The 17941-nt window shown below is 37.3% G+C and overlaps 1 protein-coding gene across 1 annotated transcript in view; it reads right to left on the reverse strand.

Annotated features, from left to right (window-relative positions):
- Positions 1–17941, reverse strand: part of LOC122811874 (cobalamin binding intrinsic factor-like) — a 206904-nt gene that overhangs the window by 122996 nt on the left and 65967 nt on the right. The window contains exon 6 of the mRNA XM_044084009.1: positions 17301–17487. Coding sequence (XP_043939944.1) covers positions 17301–17487 — 187 coding nt within the window. The remainder of the gene's footprint in view (positions 1–17300; positions 17488–17941) is intronic.

Genomic DNA, 17941 nt, shown 5'->3' on the forward strand with positions numbered 1-17941 from the left:
TGCCCCTTCCCATCTACTATCAACTCTTCTCTACACCTCACCTCTATTCTCCAACTTAAAACAGATCTTAATAAACTATCATCCTGCTATAACCACATTGCCAGATTTGCTACTGACACAGCCTACCAGACACACCACTGTTACAACCTAAATTGCGTAGGATGGCTTGAACTGCCAAGGCTACTGAAGTTCCACCAGCTAATAGTGGCACATAAAGTCCTTTACTAACCAGAAAATATACCTGCACTAAAAAAATATGATCAGCCCCTATGCCATCACCCGGCCAACAAGCCTGAAAGATCATCCACTAGATTGAGAGGAATGAAGGAGAGTTTTGATGACCTAGTGGCCATCAAACATACAAATCCAACTACTCAGCTGGGGGCTCTCTGTTTGCCAACTCTGTTGGAAAAACATTGAAGAGACTCTTAGCTGACTTGACCCTAGAACCCTCACTAACTCAATTCAAAAACAAACTCAAGAAATACTTCAAAACTCATTGGTTATGTCCTTGCACTAATCCCGACTAGTGAAATCTCTATTTCTTAGGTGCCTTGACAACAAGCCTGAAAAGACCTTCAACTACTTCTAACTTTTTTCTACCACTCCATTTCAGGAAGTGTCAATTGTATAACTGCTGCTCAATGTGTCTTAAACCTGAATGTAATGTTATGTATATATAACTTTGAAAATAATGTTATGTTTTGTAAAATGTTTTATAATAAGTTAGTACTATATGTGCTAAATGCTGATATTGCTTATGACTTTAATCTGCTGGAAAGTAGCATTTACTAAATGTTTTCTCCCTGGGCCTCTGCTAAAAATGGACATATATCCAGTTGGACTATCCCGGTCAACAAATGTAAAATAAATAAATAAGTAATCATGATTTAGTATTGAAACGAGTCTGAATGAAGCTGGATCTGATGGATCTTTACCCTCTTTAGGTATTATAGCTGTCACCGATTTCTTTCAGAATGTTGGTACTTCTCCTCCTCTTAAACTGCTTTTAAACAAAACCTTCAAGATCTTTACCAGTTTTTTCACCTTCTAACTTCCAAACATCGACAGAAATACCATCTATTCCTGGGGACTTTCCTGTAGCTTGGTTATACATTACCACTGTTATCTCATATCCTCCTATCTTAACTGCTCAACTGGTACTTACCTATGAACTGAAGAAGATGCCTGGATAATGAATCCAGTATGAGACCAGGATAAAAATGTCCCCCAGTACTTTAACCATGACCTACAGTTTATCTAAAGCTATTTAGCTATTTATTTCATTTGGGAAAGTTTTCTTTTTCATAAGGCTCTCCCAAATCCTGTTGCATGTGAATACTAAAAGTATAGTGTAAGCCAACAATGATGCTTCATATACTGAGAAGGTGGTCAGGCATGCCACACTGCCAAAAATCATTCATTATTTACTCAATCACCCACTTAGCCTCATTCAGGACCAGCCTTAGCTGAAATGGCACCATAGGCGAAGTATTGCTCTGGCACTCCTTAAGCTTCACCCACACCATACTCAAGGAACACCCCTAGACCCACACCCACACATGGGTCACTCCCACAAAAGCCACACCAGTTCTTTCAATTTTTAACTGTAGGAAAAATCAGTCATACTGTAACAGATAATTTTCTTAGGTGGCAAAAGCCTGGTTACCTTTTTGGCTAGGCTTGTATAGGCCCTATGGCCGAAAGCCTAGTACCTACCTATTTACCTATGAACCTATATGAATCATATTAATATTCACAAAATTCCAGATAGCCGGGCTGGCAGTGTCACTGTTGCCACCCTCAATTTTAGCTGTTGAGACTGTGTCTGAAACTTAATTATCAAATCTTTATATGAGGAAGGGGATAAGATTGACTGCAAAACTCCATCTATACACATGTAAATACTTTCATTTTGCCTACTGAAAATTTAGTTTTATCTGTTTAACTGCAAAGTTAAGAAGAGTATCAAAAACAAAGATGTCAATACAAACAGCTAGTCATGCAAATATTGACTAACTGTTAGTCACTGATGCATGAGCAGAGCTGACAACTTCCACAACCACAAAGGTCCTTCTTCAACTTCACTTTGAATTCAGTGTGTCACAATCATTGATTATCCACAGTAACTGCAATATAAATAAACTGTTTCATTTGCAAGCTCTCACACACACACACACACACACACACACACACACACACACACACACACACACACACACACACACACACACACAGACACACACAATAATTCCAGTAAGATGCTAGTAATAACTTTTAGTTCTACAACCCTATTCTAATTTATGTTAGAACTGTTACCAGCCAGATCAAGCCTGCCAAATTTCTGTTACTCTTTCACTCTTAAGAAAAAGTAAACCAAATAAAATATGGAAATTGATGGTAATGTAAAGCTAAGCAGAGTGGCTCAGTCAGTGACAGATGTCAAAAACTAGTTGTCTCACAGCAGTGAGTACCCTTACATCAATCAATAAATAGCCATGAGCTTTTAGGATTAATAAACATCTTTTAAATAAAAGAAGCTGGGTTATACAGTTAGAGAAAATAAGTGTACAGACAATGTACAGTTTTGTTCAGAGGAAATATAAACTAAAATGTTTAAAAAAACAGATGGTTTCTGGAAAAGTATTATCTGACCTGCTAAATACTCCTTAACTAAAATCTGTCTGAAAGAGTTATTAGATCCTGCTTACAACTATCTAAAAAGTATAGAATAATGGGTTAAGTACAACAGAAGAAACTCATGCTTGCAGCTTGTTGTGTCTGACAGAAATGAGAACCATTATCTGCTGCCTCACAGCATACTCTCTAGCTTGAACATTCCTGTTATACCACACCTTTTTCTGTTTTTGGAATTCTGCCAGGTTCTCCTGGGCCAAGCCCATGAGTTCCCTGAGCCTTGTCCTGAGGTTTAGGACATATGCTACAACAGATTCCTTGTGAGACTCGCACTCACCTTCCCACTCATCTCAAATTAAATTTAGAAGTCCCCTCATCCCCTGTCCATGCAGCAACTCAAAGGGTAAAAAACCTGTGGATATATTTTTACCCTGTGGAACTTGGGGTACTCAGAGGACCCACAATAACCATAGCTACCCTCTGAAATGTCTCCTCAATCACTGGCGAAGGCATCAAAGGAGCTCTCACCTTGTATCCTGTGTTGCCAACCTTTTGGCACTGCTCACAGGTCCTGTAGTACCCTGTTACATCTCGGGAAATTCCAGGCCAATAGAAGTTCTGCATAATATGCCTCTTTGTATGTTTTATGCCCATATGACCTGCAAAAGAAAAATCATGGACTATGGCTAGAAGTGCCAGATGGTAGGCTCTAGGCACTATTAACTGCTGTACTTTCTCACCTTTTAGCCCTCCCTCAGGGGTCCACTCTCTGTACAGTAACCCTTTGTCCCAGTATAAAGATTCCCCTTCCCTTGAGAATCAGGTGCCTCCCTAGCTAGCTGCTTCAGGCCTTGCAATGTAGAATCTGAGAGCTGAGGCTGTCTCAACTCTCTACTTGTAACCCTTCCCAGCTCCCCTTCCACAGGAAGTCTGGCATCCTCTGACAGTGGTGCCTCACTGTCAGCCTGGGTACTACTACTCACCTCTACCTTTGCAGTCACTCTGTCCAAGGGAACATCAGCACCCAAAGCAGCTGTGGCTCACGTTCAGTCTCACTGCTACAGTGTAGCCCCCTCCCTGAAGTAACCACCTAATCAGTCCTAGCTACAAGTATGCAGGCTGTCTGTGTCTTCCCCAGGCTACCAGACCCACATGCTTGTCTCTTAGCCTGACTGTGTAACTGCATAAGCACATGGTACTGCCTCATCCAAATTGTTCCCTTTCAGGACATCTGCAGAATGGTAGTTTGGTACCTTTGTTGTTTCAAGACAACCTACTATTGGCATTTTGTCTTTCTCACTTACTGGCTCCCTCACCTTTTGTTCCCTATCTTGCCTCTGTGGACACCTGTATACCACATGACCCCACTGGTTGCATTCAAAACATTTAACCCTAGCTCCTGGACATGTACCTAGACTAGTGGCTTCCCCTGCTACTGGCAGATTCTGTTGGGGCAGTCTGTGCTGCCCACCATGGGTTCCTTTATACCCATGAGCAGTACTGGGGTCCCCTTCCTGTGCAAGGCTGCCCTTTTTGCCAGGTATAGGTCTCCCTTCTCCCCCAACTCATCTGAAGTAGCACATCGTCTATCAGCTAACCAAATCCTCCTGTCCTCAGGCAAAGTGCTAAGGGATTGTTCCTTCACCAAAAGGTCTGCCAGCCCTTCAAAAATGGAAATAAGTGCTCAATTTAGCAGCATATTCACACACACTTTCATCTGCCTTGCGTTTATGCTCACAAAACTCTTTCCTATATGTTTCAGGTGTTAGTTTAAAAAACTCTAATAAACAATTTTTTGCAGCAGTATAATCAAAACATGCAACATCAAACATTTTAGATAATACAGTTACAGCTTTACCATGGAGTAAGGGGGTCAGGAACAGTACCCAGAGCCCTTGGTCGACTTCATGCTGTTTACATACCCTCTCAAACATATGAATGAAACTATCAAAATTATCCCCCTCTTTAAACTTCGGAAGAAATTTACTGACCTTTTGTGCTTCTGGGGTCCAGTTACTCCCTTCCTCATTACCTCCATGACTCTGGCAAAGAGTCAGCATCTCCTTCTCATGCTGCCTCTGCCTCTCTTTTTCCTCAGCTTCTATGTGTAGCAGTTTCTCATTCTCCTCACTTTCTAGATGTCTCAGTCTCTCAGCTGCTTCTAATTCTACATCCCTGGCCTCCAACTCAAGTCTCTTTAGCTCCAGCTGTATTTTTAAGTCTGCTGCAGAAAGGTTGAGCTGTCCATTCTCCAATGGTTTTATATCTCCACTGCCAGTCTGATTGTCCTCCTGGTTGCTGTTTTCTGATGCAGCTGTAAACAAGGCTGCAATCAAGTCTGCCTTTGTCAGGTTTCCATGCACCAGTCCCCTAGCCTGGCACATCTCCACCAGCTGGCTCCTTGTCAGCTTTCCATACTCCTCTGTTGACATGCTGCCTGCTCACTCTAACTAAGCTAACAAAAGAAATAAAACAATTGTGATCTGACCTCTGAGTATTCACTGCGTGGCTGATTTAGAATACAAAACACCTTCAAAGCTCAATGTACACAAGCTACAGGATTCACTCTACCCATACCACTACAAGCCAATTAGTATTTGCCAACTAATTAATATGTGATGTGGATATCCCACCACTGCCAAACACAAATGTGATGCCCGTGCCCTGGCCCAGCAATCAAGGAACCTCAATCATCACCACTAACACCAGAGATGGGTGTCTCATATAGGAGGAAAGGATAACAAATACAGAGTAAAGTGCAATTTCCCTTAAGAGCACACAGAGATCACAGTCAGTCTAGGGCTGGTTGCTCCCTTGCTCTCCAGGTCCCCAATAAGACTCCACACTGGCACAGCTATAGGGTCCAGATCTCAGCCAGCTGGGCAAGCTAAAATCTCCAGCACCCTCTCTGTCCAACCAGTGCTTCATGTCCCTGCCCGAGTAGCTGACACACACATACTTTGAGATAAGAGTTTATACAACCACACAGACACTTCTGGGGAAGGCTGGCACAGGTTCTCCAGCTGTGCCTCCTTTTCCCAGACTATACGGTAGTACCCTGCCACTGCCCAGCTAATATTTATTAGCTACTCAAAAGCCCTTAAAAGGGTGTCCAATTATTACTGTGCAATATTATTATCCAATTGGTAGTATGACTAACCAGTCAAGGCTTATTATAGTGACTTGGTACAGGATCCTTATATACATGCAATGTACTCTTGGAGCTTAACTTATCTCTACACAAAACAGCCACAGTTGAAAGGTTTTAAAATGTTTAATAATCAATAATAAAAACACAAGATAATACTTCTTACTACAGAGTGCTAGTCAAGAGTTCAGAGGTCACACTGAAATACTTAAAATAATTCAGTCATACAGTTCTGACATTACAGAAAAGCAGTCTAATATTTCTAGTTTCTAGCTATTTTTAAAAGAAAACAAGTCTAAGATAACTTACATATGAGCAAGACAGTGCTGTGAGTTGAATGGTCAAGACAAAAAATGCTTAATGCCTTCTGATTCTCTCTGTTTAAATTGCTATTGCAGTCCTTGTTCCCATTACATCATTTCACACTTTCCTGGTGTTCCCAGGATGACAGATACTACATTCTTGTTATCTTGCACCTGCAGGAAACTACATCAATAAAAGACATTCCATATGTAAACTCTAGTAATTATTCCTTAAGTTAAAACAATAGACAGGATGCTTCACTTAAACTCATTGACTCCAAATTCTAACTTCAAAGGGACACACATGAAATAATTTTAACTTATTTTATAAGTTTTAATTTTATAAGGACAGACAAGAAATGCTTGACGTATCTTTCTTTACAGCAGAGGGCAATGCTGCTACATTGTTTTAAGTTCAACATTTCACAGTATTTTCTTTCAGTTAAGAAAACAGGTCTGTAATTCAACATTCATATTTATGAATGACAGAATTATCTATAAAATTCTATCTGGCTAGGCTAGCAGCCTTCACAGTAATAATGATAAAAGTGGATGATGATGACTAAGTTTGCAGATGACTGCATGCTAGGAACAGTCACTGAATCCTCAAACGACTTGGCCATCCTGCAGGGAGGTTTGTCTCAAATAAATAACTGGTGTCAAAATCATGGTCTGAAACTAAATACTAAACACTGTGTCACTGTATCTTTTAGGAAGTCATCTACCCCGGGAACTACCACAATGACAATGGGCCCCTAAGACTTGACCCAGTTGTTCAGGATATGGGAACTTATATGGACAGTGACTTAATTTTTGACCAACATGTGTCTGTTGTTGTAAGAAAGTCCTTCTGTATTGCACAGATTATAAACAAAGGGATTGTGTCTTGATGTAGGGATGTCATTGACCCCATTTACTCATGCTTCACTGGGCCAGTCATTGCACATAATGTCCCCTTTGGCATGTATCTGTTCAGACACATACAACAACTGGAGCTCCCATAAAAATACCTTACTAAAAGGATACAAGGCCTAAACAACAGATCCTACATGGACCGACTGAGCCCTGTCACTATACTCAGTATCCTATAGACTCCTAAGATGCAACCTGTGTCTAGCATAGAAGGCATCTTCTGACCTATTACTAATGGATTTACTGCACATCAGTAAGTCATATGGCATCAGAAATACTTTGCCTAGGCATCCAAACCTCTTCTGCAACATTAATAGAACAGTTTGAAGGGACAGGTATATTTCGCAGAGGATACTGCTGCTGTGGAACATACTTCCCAGTCATATAAAACAAAGTTCATCATGTCCATTTTCAAGTGCAACTTAGATATATGGATGTGAAACAGAAAATTTACCCCAGAACTGCCCCATGCACTACAAATAGGCAGATGCAGCTCCTAAATGCTTTATCCTAGGCATGGGTCCACTCAAATTATCTATGGTATGATCCCAGTTATTCTCATTAAGGGTAATATGTAATTATCAACCATGGGACAGATAAGGTCAGTCTATAACCAAATGAGATAGGTTATTTAAAACACAAAAATGGAAATTAGATAGATAAAATGGCCTGCCAGAGCAGCCAGCCTAGTAGTTACCTATGAACCTATAATCTTACATTTGACACGCATGTACACAAATGCATAAAAAACTCACCAAAAATTTGGAATGTTTTAGAGATCCAAAAACATTCTCACCAAGACAAGTAAAGCTACACTCACCACTACTTAGCCCCCCCCCATTAGTTTATGGAGCATCCATTCTTACTAACTGTCAGGTGGGACAAAATGCAGAATTTGAGTAATGGTATGGTAAAGTGGCTAAATTTGCAGCAAATGCCCCTTTCAGAATCCACTACTGTATAGTACTGAAAGCCTAAATTGGTTAGAACTAGCCCATCAACTAACATATACAGAGCTTCTTCCTACTTACATTAGCCAGCTATCATCTGCTTGTCTAGCACTAAATACCATTCTATACAACTATGTTCATACTCCATCCCACCTGCAACATTAGCCAACAATCATCTGCTTGTCTAGCACTAAATACCATTCTATATAACTATGTTCGTACTCCATCATTATGATTCAGTGAGGACAAACATTTCTGTCCACATCCCTATCAGATCTGCAGGGCATGACCTATATTTATACCATTTTGCTAAGGCATGGGACTCCTTACCTATATCCATCAATAGATCAATACCCTCCCTCCAGTCTTTCAAAACCATTCTGAAATACTTGTTAGCCAAAATTTGTCTCTGTTTTTGCTCAACCTCAGGATAACGATATTCCTAAGTATGAACAAGTTCATATTCATAGCTTACACATCCTTACTCCCACTTCTCACTCACATCCTAACTGTGTGTAATAACTTATTTTTTCCCTAACTTCATATTGCAATTCCTGTATGTGTTATACTAGTTTACCTTTAACTTCTAAAATCTGTCTAAACTTTCTCTAATGACTAAATTATTCTTATATAAGTTTAATTTGTTTTAACTAATTTTGTTTTGTTTTATTTTTGAGGCTTTCAAAATTGTTTTCAAAATATTTTTGAAATACTGTGGAACTTTTCTCCCTGGGCCTCCAGTATAAATGGACGCCTACCCAATTAGACTTTCCCAGTAGTCAGATGTCAGTCAACAAATTTCATGCTTGACCTTGCCCTTACACATGTTGCCTCTGCCTACACCCCACTAATGTAATGTAATATAATATAATATAATATAATAATATATGATATATGATATATGATATAATATATTATACAATGATCCCCCCATTAATATTCTAAAATGTGCACGCTGATTGGTCAGCATGCACATTGTAAATCAGACTTATACTAATGGAAAAAGGTCCGGTCGCCCAGACTTTTTCCATTAGTACAAGTCTTTTTTTAAAGCAACGGAGAGGGCAAGATCTCCGTTGCTTTTTAGACACTGTCTTGCTATGTTAAAGGAGTTTAACATAGCGAGACAGCTTTAAAAAAAGTAACGGAGATCTTCCTTTCTCCGTTGCTTTTTAGACACTGTCTCGCTATGTTAAATGGGTTTAACATAGCGAGACAGCTTTAAAAAAAGCAACAGAGATTCTCCGTTGTTTTTTTTAAAGCTGTCTCGCTTTGTTAAACTCCTTTAACATACCAAGACACTTTGTAAAAAGCAACAGAGATCTTACTTTCTCCATTGCTTCCACCCACAGCTCTGATGTACTGCGTAAGCATACGCATGTGCAGTACATCAGAACTGCCGCAAAATACCAGACAGCTGCAGAAGGGCAGCAAGGAGGCATTATACAATGCCATTATTTAAGAAAAGTAGGCATTTGTTTCTTAAATAATGTCATTTTATAATAGCAATAACCCACTTCTGGGTGTGGGTAATGCTGGATTTACTCACGGTTGTCTTTGTTTGGCCACTCGGGCTTCACCCTCGTGACCAAACCCCACCAATCCAGCATTACCCACACCCAGGCATGGGTTATTGCTATAATATAATATAATATAATATAATATAATATAATATAATATAATATATTACAATTTGTGATTGCAACAACCCATATGAAAATCAAGAAAAAATTACACCCAGATAAGGAAATCTGTGGAAATAACTAGCCACCCACACCACAAAACAATCATCAGACTGAAAAATATGAAAGCAATATTACTGGTAATTAACTGCTTCATATTGCTCAACTATCCCTGATTTTGCCTCATATTATTACCCTTCTCCTTATAAAATACTTTGCTTTTCTGGTAAATCACTGAAGATTACAGTCAGTTCGTAATGTCAGACATTAGAATTTTATACTTGTTAGTCTTTAGGTAATCTGTGTTGTTGAAAATACGGTTATTCTCCTTCTAACGTGAATCAGGGTAATATTTAAAAGTTATACCTGATTTTGGACTTGTAAAGACTCTAGTGGTCATTAGTCTAGTATAAACCTATGAACCTACTACTTATGCACAAAACATGGCACAACAATCCTAAAAACTCAGACAGTAGACAAACTAGGAACAAACAAAGACACCAGGTACAAGAAAAAGCATCAAACACTCCAACTACATTCACGAAAGGCTAGCGACTCACTTTAATAGTATAAGCATTTTTGTTTTAAAAAACATAAAACTTCATCAGATATATATCTTTTTCCCTCCCATTCTTTAAATAGCACATACAAAATCATGTGACTCTCCAAAAACAGTATCATGTGATCATTCAAACTCCATATACATTGCCAGTATAAAGATAAAAACGTCCTGAAATAAACATAATATACTAAAATATATACTACTCAAAATTATACAATTTACACTCACTTATGCAACATAAGCTAAAATATACAACATCACCAAAATGTTATAAATTTAGAAATGTGTTAGACCACCATTTTGCCTCTATCTAGTTAAAGCCTTTAACTTCAATATTGGGGCAATACTAATCCTCTCATTCAACCCAGGATGCCTATAGGATTCCAACCTTAATTGCCAGATTAATTTGTTTTTCTAAAATACTAGATCAAGGACCCCTTCTGGGTTCCTTTCCACTTTTTCTAACACACAAAACTTAAAAAAGTTACTATGTTGTTCCAGATGTCTATACAGGGCATTTGTTGTTTTTCTTTTTTTTTTTTTTTTTATGTATCATATAAGTGTTCATAAATGTGGTTACAGAGCTTGCATTCCATTTTGCTTAGATAAAAAGCATCATATAACTAACAACAAACTCCGTAAACCACTCCAGCAGTATTACAATTATATTTACCATGCAAGGTGAAATCCCTATTCCTAATAATAATCCTGTCACCTTCCAATATATGTCTACACATATTACATCTGCCACACTTAGACATCCTCAGATTAACAGCTAAACCTGTATGCTTCATCTCTATTATGTTTTTTTTTTTATGTTTTGTCCCCTTCTGTAAATTATGGTGGGCCCATCTCCCAGTATATGCAAAATACTGCTATTCTCCCTCAAAATGTTCCAAGTCTTATTTAGGATCCATCTAATTTTTGAACTCTCCATGTTAAATGATGTAACTAAAGCTCTGGAATATTTTTTATATTTATTATTATTGTCTTCCTTATTTATATTTACCATAATGTCAATCATTCCCTCATCTATTTGTAATACAGGGCTAAAATGACCTGACTGTCTTTTTGTTATAACCTCACCTATGAGTTCCTGAACCATGGCCAGGGGATAACCTCTTTTAGAAAATATACCCATCAAAGTATCACATTCCTTCATAAAATCCCTATGTAATGAGCTCATACACGCCACCCTAACCAGCTGTCCCTTTACTACAGCTTTCTTTCTGCTTATAGGGATGAGAGCTGGAGAACTGCAATAACATATATGAGTATGTGGGTTTTCTGAACACAGTTGAAATATATTTATATATACTTAGAATAAAACAGGTCTTGTGTTAGCATGCATCTAAAACTCAACTGCATGCCATTAATTAGCTATTGCAATATACAAAGAATTGCCAGAAAAAACACATATTTTGTGAGGAACATGCTAAAAATAGGACTCAAATAGACATTCTGCTAAAATCTGGACAGTTGAGAGGCATGTGCAAAAAAGAGTTTAAAAACTGGAAGAATGTAACCACTATATGTGAATGGAACAGAAACTGACAAATATTTAAAACTAACATATTATCTATACAAGATTTATTTCAATCTTTGGATCTGGGTCAGTATATGATGTTTTTCAACCCTTTCATAGGAATCCTAATTTAAAATTGAACAATCAATTAATTGATCTTAAAATGTTTCCACTGATAGTTAATTTAACTTTGATTGATATATACAAATATCTGGACCGCTCGGCCAATCAAATAAGACAAGAATTTAATTTACCCAAAAATTATCTTGTTATTTTGAGACAAATTAGAGAACTTGCTATGAGCTACTTTATAAATTTTAAATCTGAAGATGAAAATGTTGATAAATGCTTTGAGTTGTGGCAAGCCCTCCAACAGGATATTAAATATATAACAACAACAAATAAATTAATTAAAGACTTTAAATTTCATGATAAAATTCTGTTATCCAACTATTGGGAAGAGAAAATTTTAGTGACAGACAAAAGTAAGATGTTAAAAGCAATTAACCTGACTATCAAATCTACTTCTCTTCAAAAATTGATGTATACTCAGTTAATGATATGGAATAATGCATATTATACACGCCTTACCCTGCATAAATTTAATTCTAAAAACTCTCCAACTTGTCCATACTGTAAAAATCAACCAGCTGATATTCTTCATATGTTCTGGAGCTGTAAATGCATATATAAGCTTTGGAATTCCATTAAGATTCAGCTTCAGAAGATGGGTACCAAAGTACAACGTTGTCATGGAAATTTACGATTTTACATATTCCTCCGAAAGAACTCCCTAGATCACAAAGTAGTATATATATTAATATTTTTCTGTTAATGAAGCTTTATATAGCCACTAATTGGTTAGACCCATCTAAAACACCTTGGGAAAGCTTTAGAGTTTTGGCAACAAGGCATATATTAGCTCATAAACTACTCTTAAGGCCGAATAATAAAAACATTAATAACCCAGAAATTTGGGAGCAGATATTTAATATTATATTAGCATAACACTTTTAACTTGAAGGTATTCACATTTATATACTTGCTTGGAGAGAATTTTGTATTTAAACTGTATATTACTGGAAATATTATTAACTACTTTTTGTTTTTTCTCTATTCTTAATGTTTACATGGAAGCATTCTTGTAAATATTGTATATTTGTTTGGTGTGATAGTTAGTGATATTAGTTAGTAGTCTTTTGTTTTGTATTTTTTCTTTTAAAATTTTGTGTTTGTTTTTACTTGTGTATGAAAATAATATAACAATAAAGATTTATTATGGAAAAAAAAAAGAAACTGACAAATATTCACAAAGATCAAAAGGAGTGAGTTGCTCAGCTGTAACTCTGCCGAAATGAATGAAGTCAGACAGCCAAATGTATGCAACTACTTACTGTCTGTGATAGAATTACACTTTATGAAAGCCCTATAGTAACTAATGCAATCTATTTGCAAGTTCCGTAAGATTGGCAATGCTTATCCTTTTGTTGTTGCCCTTTCATCACCCATATTGCTTATAAAAAGAATGCACTTGCTGACTGCTGTACAGTAATTAATCTAATCTGTTTAAGATCGGTAACTGTTATACTTTTGCTGCTGCCCTTCAGTCACCCACATTATGTAAGAAAATGTCAGTTATCACCTGATAGTCAAATTATCATGCCCAAGTAGTTGGAATTAATTCAACAAATTATATTGCAGAAATCAAGATATCAGCAGAATGACATTGACTGGGGTGCAAATTACAGTTACATTCTAAACTTGCAGCACCGGCAGTCACTACAGTCAAGCATGCAGCAAAAATGACAGAAAAAAATAAACTGTAGCATTTTATTTTTCTGTGCAACAGTTACATGTACTGTATTGCTGAATGTGGCTATTTAGGAAAGCATAGCTCTTAAGGAAAGTACTAAATTAGAAAGAGTCTTTTTTTTTAAGATAATATCCTATGTCATGTAAATAGAATGTTGTTAAACGTGTATTGCTCTGCAGCACGTTTTGCACTTAGGTGCAAAGGCAAGTATCTGAGATGCAGTTTGAGATGCTTTCTATAACAACATGTAAATGGAAAGGAATGGCTCGGAGTGACTAGCGTTTCTTTTAACTGCTACGCTTTTTCATCATGCTGGCTTCAAAATGGGCATATGTGCACACTGGTCAGCTTCAGTCCAAGGCAAGATACCGAGTTTAGGAACAGGATAATGCCCCTTTAAGCAGCATCAGCTGTTTTCTTCAGTCCAGTCAAAAGATAAATTTCTCTGTGCACAACACACAGAAAACATTTCTTGCTCCCAAATGGCAACCCCTATCCTGTTTCCTGCAATGAATAATTATTAAAAAATGACTGCCTCACTGCAGTTTGTACTGCTAAGACTGCTCAACTCTTTTTTTATCTGATAGATACAGATTATTTATGGGGGGAAAAAACATCCATAAACATGTGTCTGGGTAAAGATCACAGCTTTAGCTTTAGCTGTAAAAGAGATGCGTGTAGGAAGATGGTGAGGAACAAAAGTTCAGCAACAGGGCATTTCACGAGGGGATTAAATATTTCCAGGAATAAACCTCTCAGGGGGAAGATGGCTGGGACTAGTGCTGACATTCCAGAATGAACGGGGCTAAAACCATTATGCCTTCTCCTTGCAAAGAAGAGCTTGGTCCGAATTTTAGATGGTGGGACTGTCCCTTTAAGTCACCAAATCTGCATATTTTAGCTTTATTTCTCAAGTCGGTTATATATGCAGCAAAAGTTTCACCTGGCTTTTGATCCCTTGTGTAAAATAAGTGCCTCTCCACTGTAATGTTTTTCTGGGGGTTACACATTTCTCTAAATTTACATTTTAAGCACTCAGGGTCCCACCTTGACTCAGCCTGTACAACAATATGACAGTTTTCCCCTCTCCAGTAAAGATATTAGGTATGTACACAAATGAACGTTTCCTTTCTATGGCTTCTGTCCCAACTAAATTAAGTAGAATAAATGCCTTTCTACAGTCATCTTCATCAGAAAATGCAGCCTGTATGAAAATGTCATACTCTTGCTCAAACACTCTCCAGTTCTCTGCTATATTATTATCAAACACTAGTGGACCTCTTTTTCGAAATCCTTCAGCCATGCCAACAAATATGCACAAATGCACTGAAAATATGGCCCTTGTAATTATGTATGAACAAACTGCCTCTCTGCAGCCTGCAGTAACACACAATTGCACAATAAACTCTTCGAAACACTGTACTTTGCAAAATATGCTCTGAAATGGCTGTTTTTATGAAATAACTTTAATGTAACACTGCACAAATATGCAAGCATTTCATACACAAACTCAGGCAGCATCAGTTAATACGAAAAATACGACTTTGCAAAGAGCGTATTGAAAAAATGTGGTCATTTCTATTTATTTTATTCATTTTATGCGTCTGACTTTATTTCAAACATTTTCAGTAGTAATTCAAATATTTTTAGCAATATTGGACATTTCAACTTATCTTAATATCATTTAAAGTAGTGTGTATGCTTTGTTTCATATTTTGTGAATAAGAAATAGTTTGAGCAAGTTTTAACATTAGAAATTAGTTTCTGACCTGTTTTGTAAATTATACTTGCAGCAAAGGATGGTCCACTCCTGCACATACCACCAACTGTAACTGAATGCCTCTCAAAGTCAAACTAGAGAAACTAGAGTTTTTTCTAGCCATTAGATATGCTGCTTCTGACACCATATCCTTTAGACATGCCACTTCTGACACCATGTTGCTTGCCACCTAATCCATGGAAGACAAGCAGGTGGGGTAGTTCATTTAAGATTCTTTATTGTATAGAAACCCACCAGGATGGAAAGCAGCATCAGTAAATATAAACAAACTGATTAACATATAGAGCTTACACACATGCATGCTTGCATCTCAACAGCCTACTGCTAAATGGCACTCTGTCCCTGCATGTGCTCAGTAATCAATACACTTAGCACATGCCCACAGCAGGTTTCTTAAAGAGATATGCACACTGATCTACAGCACTAAGGATTAACCTGATCTCTCTCTCTCTTTCTCTCATTGAGCCATTTGTCCTGTCATAATGCAACATTTAGTTTACAGAGCAAGCTGTATTCAATATTTACCTTATGTATATTACCTGTATTACAACAAATGTTTACGATGACTATATTGCCCAAAAAGGGAAACAAAATGAATGTGTCATGCAGTATACTTTATGAAGAATACACGCATGCCCTAAAAAGAAAAAAAAAATTACTGCAAATCTACCACTGTTACATTCCTCAATAATGTCAGAAATGGTTGAGAAAAGGGGAGCAAAAACAGAAGGAAATACTTAAAATAAAATGTCAGTTCTGCTTAGGTGACACTCCATATACTGGATTCCTACAAGGTTTCCTCCGCCTGGAATGGGAGAAAGTGCTAGTAATTAATACTTTGTTTATGAGATTTTTAATTTGCATAATGAAAACAAGAAATCATAAAACTAAAGCATTATCTGCAAAAGCATTAAGGCCACATCAGTTAAGGTGCAACTTTAGTGCCTTCCTTACCAGATGCAGTCCTCCATGATTACACTGGAAAACTACTTCATTGACTAACCTCCCTATTTGTGGTGCATAATCCTCATCTTTTACCATAAGGGCTATACATAGTCCTGTGTTACCACTCTCTCGACTAGAGGTTTGGAGCTACCCCTGATAGTCTTTCCAGTCCCCAGATCCACTGCCCCTCAGGGATCTCTCTAATTCCATGTTACCCCTGTCTTGTGCTGTAAAACAATAAGTGACATTCTTCCTTTGGATTCTGTCTAATTCTGCACTACTCTCCACCAGTGTGTTGGTTCACACTGAGAATGCCTTTGAAGAATTTGTTTGGTCGTCCCTTATCCATCTGTCATGTTGTACACCATTCACTACCACTGTCTGTAAGAGAACTGTCTAGATCTGTGTCTTCCTCAAAGCTGTGGAGTTCTCTGTGACTTTCTTTTAAAACACTCATGCCATTGTCTCTCGGGATCATGTTGCAGAAATGTAGCTATGTGGCTTACATGCTGCTATTTTCTTTCCCGGTTATGACCTCTGGGCTCATACAGGGCTAGTATATTCTTTCCCAATTATTATCTCTGGGCTTATACAAGGTAAGATAATAATGACTGGAATATTTTTTTTCTGAAAGATTTTGCAATGAATTCCCATGTCTGCCATTTAAACCAAGTTAGCCAGCATAGCTAATAGAAGGTTGTGAAAACTATTTTTCTGACATTTAATAAATCTTTGAGGAGATTTGGTTCACAACTCTTTCTGAATGTAATATTTTACTATAAGATAGAAAGTATTGTTTGCTTAACACAGGCTTTTTCCTCTTTATATCTTCATCAGCTCTGACCTCATATCTTCCCTCACATTCATTTTATTCTTGGCCTCTTCTTTTAAATGCTACCCCAGTCTGTCTGTCTTTTTTTTCGTGGCCTCCATCCTTTTGGTTTTTCTCTGTATTCCCATATTCTTCTGGCATTGTTTTTCTTTTTTACCATTTACCTCTTTAAGGGAGAGATGCTCTGCCCCTACTATTAACAGAAAACTTACCGGTGTCCAGTGAACACTGCAGCTTGTTAACATCTAAGTAAGTCCTGTCCACTAGTGAAGGGATGACCTGTGAGGCTGCCATTGGGTTATTGAAGGCTCCATTTGGAATTTCCTTGAGAAGTTTCTGAATGGTTTGAGTGTAGTCCCAGTCACTGGTTTTATAGAATGTTTTGGCCCCTGTTAAAGCCTGTAAAGATGAAAAGAGAATGGTTCTATTTTACTGTGAAGCTGCAAAGAATATGTATGCAAATGAAATTGTTCAGGCTTTCTAGATGTTGCTACAGCAAAATGTACAGAATCAGGAGATCTTTAGCAATTAACCTATTTAATCATAAAGTAATATATGGTAAGAGCAATACAGTTGTTAAAAACAGCACAATAAATTAGGTTAGACTCCAGTCAAGAAAGCTTGAAATCTTAAATAAGTTCAGCATCAACTACTTTCTAGACAATGTTAAACAAATAACTTCATTTCTTGATGTTTTAGATTGATCCCAATTTATTAATTGCTGCTATCATTGGGTACACTTGGCAAGATGAAATATATATATATATATATATATATATATATATATATATATACACACACACACACACACACACACACACATATATATATATATATATATATATATATATAT

The sequence above is a fragment of the Protopterus annectens genome, chromosome 9.part0, assembly GCF_019279795.1.
Source record: "Protopterus annectens isolate FY-2018-M chromosome 9.part0, PAN1.0, whole genome shotgun sequence".
Taxonomy (NCBI): domain Eukaryota; kingdom Metazoa; phylum Chordata; order Ceratodontiformes; family Protopteridae; genus Protopterus; species Protopterus annectens.